The sequence below is a fragment of the Saimiri boliviensis genome, chromosome 14 (assembly GCF_048565385.1).
Source record: "Saimiri boliviensis isolate mSaiBol1 chromosome 14, mSaiBol1.pri, whole genome shotgun sequence".
Lineage (NCBI taxonomy): Eukaryota > Metazoa > Chordata > Mammalia > Primates > Cebidae > Saimiri > Saimiri boliviensis.
The window spans coordinates 46105565-46112361 of record NC_133462.1 but is presented as its reverse complement, the minus strand read 5'-3'; the positions used below and the strand labels follow the sequence as shown (position 1 = coordinate 46112361).

At 61.9% G+C, this 6797-nt stretch overlaps 1 protein-coding gene across 2 annotated transcripts in view; it reads right to left on the bottom strand.

Annotated features, from left to right (window-relative positions):
- The window catches only part of SPMAP2 (sperm microtubule associated protein 2), a 16561-nt gene extending 10758 nt beyond the window's left edge, over nucleotides 1-5803 (bottom strand). The window contains exons 1-5 of one of the 2 annotated variants that reach the window (XM_039465424.2): nucleotides 5423-5803; nucleotides 2952-3071; nucleotides 2617-2688; nucleotides 2138-2199; nucleotides 1364-1433 (exon numbers count right to left, since the gene is read on the bottom strand). In XM_039465424.2, the coding sequence (XP_039321358.1) occupies nucleotides 1364-1433; nucleotides 2138-2199; nucleotides 2617-2688; nucleotides 2952-3071; nucleotides 5423-5733 (635 nt within the window). In that variant the 5' untranslated portion in view covers nucleotides 5734-5803. The remainder of the gene's footprint in view (nucleotides 1-1363; nucleotides 1434-2137; nucleotides 2200-2616; nucleotides 2689-2951; nucleotides 3072-5422) is intronic. The other variant, XM_074385741.1, reaches the window with a different exon arrangement.
- Nucleotides 5804-6797: the final 994 nt, after the last annotated feature.

Here is a 6797-nt window from a genome sequence, read left to right as displayed (position 1 = left end):
GGTCTCAAAAAAAAAAAAGAACACTTCTAACAAGCAGAGGGTCTCTAAGTGATAAGAAAGAATTTTGTACGTAAAATAATAACGTGTCTTATAATTTCTACGTTTTTTGAGTCAACAACATACAGTAATAATGGTGATAACAGCATCTGGGCACTGTGAGCCCCGTTCACGGGTGGCCTCCACACCAGCCTTCTACGGCCGGGAAGGCGGCTGCCAGGGGCCCAGCAGCCTGGGGGTGGGAAGAGGGCCAGCCCCATCCGAACGCAGGCTGTCTAGGGCTAGACCTGGACCCTCCCCACCTCTGCGCCCAGACAGGGGAGGATAAGGCATTTCTGCCAAGCTCTGCCCTCAGAGTCTCATCCAGCCGCCTTCCCCACCTGCCAAGCTCTGCCCTCAACCCTCACCCGGCCTCCTTCCCCACCTGCCAAGCTGTGCCCGCAGACCCTCACCCAGCCTCCTTCCCCACCTGCCAAGCTGTGCCCTCAGACCCTCACCCAGCCTCCTTCCCCACCTGCCAAGCTCTGCCCTCAACCCTCACCTGGCCTCCTTCCCCACCTGCCAAGCTGTGCCCGCAGACTCTCACCCAGCCTCCTTCCCCACCTGCCAAGCTCTGCCCGCAGACCCTCACCCAACCTCCTTCGCCACCTGCCAAGCTGTGCCCTCAACCCTCACCCGGCCTCCTTCCCCACCTGCCAAGCTCTGCCCGCAGACCCTCACCCGGTCTCCTTCCCCACCTGCCAAGCTGTGCCCACAGACCCTCACCCGGCCTCCTTCCCCACCTGCCAAGCTCTGCCCGCAGACCCTCACCCGGCCTCCTTCCCCACCTGCCAAGCTGTGCCTTCAGACCCTCACCCGGCCTCCTTCCCCACCTGCCAAGCTGTGCCCGCAGACCCTCACCCAGCCTCCTTCCCCACCTGCCAAGCTCTGCCCTCAGACCCTCACCCGGCCTCCTTCCCCACCTGCCAAGCTGTGCCCTCAGACCCTCACCCGGCCTCCTTCCCCACCTGCCAAGCTGTGCCCGCAGACCCTCACCCGGCCTCCTTCGCCACCTGCCAAGCTCTGCCCTCAACCCTCACCCGGCCTCCTTCCCCACCTGCCAAGCTCTGCCCTCAGAGTCTCACCCGGCCTCCTTCCCCACCTGCCAAACTGTGCCTGCAGACCTTCACCCGGCCTCCTTCCCCACCTGCCAAGCTGTGCCCTCAGACCCTCACCCGGCCTCCTTCCCCACCTGCCAAGCTGTGCCCACAGACCCTCACCCGGCCTCTTTCCCCACCTGCCAAGCTGTGCCTGCAGACCCTCACCCGGCCTCCTTCCCCACCTGCCAGGCTCTGCCCTCATAGTCTCATCCGGCCTCCTTCCCCACCTGTTGCTGTTGTAATATTCCAGGTAGAATCTCCGGGGCCGAGACAGCTCCTCCACTCTCCGGGACACCTCTGTGCAAATGGGAAACGGAGTTGGTGAACCCCAGCGTAAATGCCCTGTGGTGCCCAGGGGCCTCTGCCCGAGGAATTCAGCTTTTCATGGGCCGGGGCAGGAGGTTCAACTGGAGGCACTATGAGCAGAGACAACTGGGGACCAGGCTCCCTGCAGAGAGGGGGTATCCTGTCCCTGTTTTAGGGATGAGGGGCTCAGAGGCCTCAAGCTCCTTGCTGTGAGTGGCAGGGGTGGGTGGCAGCTTGGCCCACGGCCCCTCCATGGCGCTCGAGACAGATCCAGCCACCTGCAGGCTGGGAAAGTGGGTTTTGTTCTGAAGTCAGTACAAGCCTTGGGTTGACAGTGACGGCAGTGGGCGAGGGTCTATCCTCAGGAGCGGTTCTGTTAGCCGCCGCTACAGTGAACTTTCTTGAAACATCTCATTCGGAGGTATCTGTGATACCTCAATACCAGATTCCTCTCAAGAAGAAAAGCGTGGACACATTGTGGACAGTGAAGTCAACTCCTACCCTGGAGAGTGTGCCCCACCCCGTCGCCCCCAGGACCACCTCAGGCAGCTCTGGCTCCTCAGGGGACAGACGGCAGAGCGGGACCCCAGAGAGAAGCGGCGAGGACAGAGGCTCTGTGGAGGTGGCCAGGGGAGGCCACAAGCATCTGGACGCAGCGGCCGGGCAGGGGCCTCGGCGGGCACGGCTGCACCTACCGGGCACTGTGATGGTGAGGGTGGTGTCCTCCAGGAACCGCTCCATCCAGTACACAGACGGCCTAGAATAAGCGGGTGGCTCAGGGAAGCGGGCAGAGAGCTCAGGCCGCGCCGGAAAGAAGCCCGGGTCTCTGCCGGGAGGGAGGCCGAGGGCAGGCGAGGAGTCTCAGGGAGAGGGGAAGGCCAGGGAAGCCCACTGCAGGGCCCCCGGGATGCACGGATTGTCCTGAGTTAGGCTTGTGTCCAGAGGAGGAGGCAGCTGGGGAAAAGCCCAGGCCGCCCCTGGGAGCAGACCGAGATCAGAACGGCTTGCCACAAGGCTGAAGTCAGGAACAGCCGTGGGGGCGCAGAGCCCCCGACCTGAGGAGCCCCCCCATCCTTCTCCCTGGAGAGAAGAGGGTGGCCGAGTCAAGGGGGCCCCTGGAACCTGCCACGTGTCCCCCAGCACAGACGGATGGGGGAGACGGCCCTGGACTTACCAGTAGAGACAGAACTGCAGGCTCGTCTGGCATGGGGAAATCCAGGCATAGCCCCTACAACGGCAGCCCTTCCTGCGAGGAGACAGGGCCGAGCCCCCACTGCCTGTTGCCCTGGGCCTCCCGTTTGCTCCCGGACTCCTCACCGGCCACCGCCGGAGAACAGAGTTCCCAGCGAGTCCTGGTGTCTGGCCGGAGCCAGCTAGCCCCTAAGTTCGTCCGACTTGGTGGGGGCTGGGGGTGCGGAGTCAGCCGCGGGGACAGGGGGAGCCTGGGAGGGTGCAGAGGAAGCCGCTGCCCTGCCCCCACCGCCCCGTGGCCAGCCAGCGGGTCCTCACCTGTCTTTCAGGACCTGCCAGTTTCTCTTGGGCTCTGCCAGCTCACTCAGCCGCCGCCGCCTCTTCTTCCTCGCTCTGGCCACGGCGGTGCCAGGGATCTTCTGGCTGATGGACAGCCGGCTTCGGGAGAATTCCACGTCTAAGCTGGAGCTGCTTTTCCACCCAAGGCATTTGGGAGCCAGAGGAGTAGGGGCCTCGCGCAAGCACCTTTAATCTGCCGCCTCCCCCACCCCCACTCGGCTCGTGCCTCCCCCACCTCCCCCACCTCCCCCTCCTCCCCCTCCCCCCATCGTGCCCCCCCACCACTCACACTTCCCCCTCCCCCTACCATGCCCCCCACCCCAACCCCCACTGCTCACAGCTCCCCCTCCCCCACTATGCCCCCACCCACCCCCACCGCTCAAGCCCCCCCACTCCCCATCCCACCCCCATCACTCACACCTCCCCTCCCCCCACCATACCCCCACCCCCACCCCACCCCCCACTGCTCACACCTCTACCTCCCCCCACACGCCCCCATCCACCCCCCACCACTCAAGCCTTCCCCACTCCCCACCCCACCCCCCATCGCTCACACCTCCCCTTCCCCCCACCACAACCCCGCCACTGCTCACACCTCCCCCTCCTCCCACCGCACCCCCCACCCCACACCCCCACCCTCACACATCTCCTTTCCCACCAGGGGTCTCCAGCGGGAGGACTTTGGCCTGGACTGAACCCAGCTCCCAGGTGTGCGGATGGAAGACCCCGGCCAGGTCTCCTGACTCCCCAGGACTCCGTGTCCTCCTCTGTGAACCCGGGGGTGAGACTGTCCCCCATCCCGGGGGGCTGCCTGAGTGAGTGCTGAGGTGATGTTTAGTCAACCCACAAGCATTTATCAAGGAACGCCTGTGTCCCAGGCCCCAGAGGAGCAACCGACCTACAAAGAGCACAGCTTCCGCCTCCCGGGAAGCTCAGAGGCTGCGGGGGGACCAGGCAGCGGGCGACGGAGTTGAGTACCGGGACCTCTGCCCACCTCCCTGCCCCTGTGTCCTTCCTTGACACAGCCCCTCACACCCCGCTGTTTTCTCTGCAGGTCGGCACAGCCCGTGAAAGCCGGGCGGCCGCTGAGTTCTTGGCCGGTAAATGGGCCTCCGCCGCCCAGGACGCAGCTGGGGAAAAGGCCTAAGAAGAGGGCCCACGTGCGAAGGGGCAGCTGGGCATGGACGTGGGCGCAGACCACGCTCTGCGGGCGGAGGAGCAGGCCCCAGGGGCGCCAGGCGTGAATTCCTTGCTGGGGTCAGTGGGCAACTTGCCCCAAATCATGGAATCACCGCCCCTGGTTCCGACTCACCAAATCATGAGTTCACCCAGAACATCTTTCTCCCAACCTTTTAAAACGTTTTAGACACCTGTGGTGCTTGGGATCGTTTCAACTTTTGAGTTGGAAGACTTTTTTTTTTTTTTTTTTTTTTTTTTTTTTAAAGAGGGAGTCTCAGCCGGGCACGGTGGCTCATGCCTGTAATCCCAACACTTTGGGAGGCTGAGGCAGGTGGATCACGAGGTCAAGAGATCGAGACCATCCTGGTCAACATGGTGAAACCCCGTCTCTACTAAAAATACAAAAAATTAGCTGGGCGTGGTGGCACGTGCCTGTAATCCCAGCTACTCAGGAGGCTGAGGCAGGAGAATTGCCTGAACCCAGGAGGCAGAGGTTGCGGTGAGCCGAGATTGCGCCATTACACTCCAGCCTGGGCAACAAGAGCGAAACTCCGTCTCAAAAAAAAAAAAAAAAAGAGGGAGTCTTGCTCCGTCGCCCAGGCTGGAGTGCAATAGTGCCATCTAAGCTCACTGCAGCCTCCGCCGCCCGGGTTCAAGCGATTCTCCTGCCTCAGCCTCCTCAGCAGCTGGGATCACGGGCATGTGCCACCATGCCTGTCTAATTTTTGTAATCTTAGTAGAGATGGGATTTGACCATGTTGGTCAGGCTGGTCTCAAACTCCTGACCTTGTGATCCGCCCGCCTCGGCCTCCCAAAGTGCTGGGATGACTGGCCTGAGCCACTTCCCCCGGCCAAATTGGGAGATTCTTTCTTCCCATTTCTTTTTCTCTCTGTCTGACATGAGGCCGTCACTTGTGAACTCCAAACTCTGGGCGCCTAAACTCAGTGTGCCTGACTCCAAAGTTCATTTACTCCACCTTCTGCCACTGAACAGAAGTGTTTGCTGGCGTTTGCCTTGGAGCCCAGGGAGGGGTGCTGGCCACCGTCTGACCCAGCCCATGCCCAGGCCGCCCTCTGACCAGGGAAAACACCTGGGCTGCCTCAGCAGGGACCCCTGGGAGCAGCAAGCCAGGGAGAGGCTGGGAACAAGACTTTCATGTGCCCCTGCCCTGGGGACTGGTGGGTGTGGGGGCTGCTGCCTCCCCCATGGCCAGGGGCTGAGCCCTACCCCCACCCCGTGCCCGGGCAGGCCCCTGCCCCCCGGTGCCCACCTCATCTCAGGAATGTCCTCCTCTGCGTCCTGGTCCAGAACTCTCTCCAATTCAGAAAGGGCGTCTTTGGGGTCCAGGGTCTCCAGGAGCTCCTCCCCGGCCCCCTCCTCAGGGGGAAGCTCCTCTTCTGGGTCTTCAGGGCCCAGCTCTGCATGGCCCAGGTCCTGGAGTCTGGGGTCTGTGACCCGCCGGCTCCCGTACACAGAGTTCTGGAGGCCGCGGGGGTCGCCGTCCAGTTCCTTCTCTGACGCACCCCCGGCCTCGGAGTGCTGGCTGACGAGTGAACCCCGCCCTTGCCTGGCGTCCCCCATACACAGGTCGCTCCCCAGCCCGCGGCCTCACTCCTTATACACCCAAATGTGTCTGTGGTCACCGTGGAGACAGGAGAACGCCCCCCACATTCCCCACGCCCACATTCTAACCCCCGTGCTGTCCACAATGCCGGTCACCTGGGCTTGTGCTGGGATCCGGGGTCAGTCTGGGATTGGTTTAGGAAGGACACCTGAGGGGTCAGCAGGGGCCTCTATTAAAAGACACGCCAGGTCCGGGCGCCGAGGCTCACACCTGTCATCCCAGCACTTCCGGAGGCCGAGATAGGCAGATTGCCTGAGCTCAGGAGTTTGAGACCAGCCTGGGCAACTCGGTGAAACCCTCGTCTTTACTAAAATACAAAAACTTAGCCGGGCGTGGCGGCGTAAGCCTACAGTCCCAGCAGGTGGATCACAGGGTCAGGAGTTCAAGACCCACCTGGCCAAGATGGTGAAGCTTCATCTCTACTAAGAATACAAAAATTAGCTGGGCATGGTGGTGGGCACCTGTAATCCCAGCTACTTGGGAGGCTGAGGTAGGTGGATCACCTGAGGTCAGGAGTTCAAGACCAGCCTGGCCAACATGATGAAACCCCGTCTCCACTAAAGGTACAAAAATTAGTCGGGAGTGGTGGCAGGTGCCTGTCATCCCAGCTACTCGGGAGGCTGAGGCAGGAGACGCCTTTGAACACGGAAAGCGGAGGTTGCAGTGAGCAGAGATAGCGCCATTGCACGTCAGCCTGGGCAACACAGCAAGACTCCATCTCAAAATTCTAGAAAAAAATTAGTCAGTTGTGGGGGCATGCCCCCCCACTCCCCCACCCTCAGCTCCTGAGGAGGCTGAGGAAGGAGAATCCCTTGAACACAGGAGGTAGAGTTTGCAGTGAGCTGAAATCATGCCATTGCACTCCAGCCTGGGTAACAGTGAGACTGCCACACACACACACACACACACACAAACCGGGCATGGCGCATGGTGGCTCCTGCCTGTAATCCCCGTGCTTTGGGAGGCCCCGAGGTCAGGCGTTCAAGACCATCCTGACCAACATGGTGAAACCCCCTCTCTA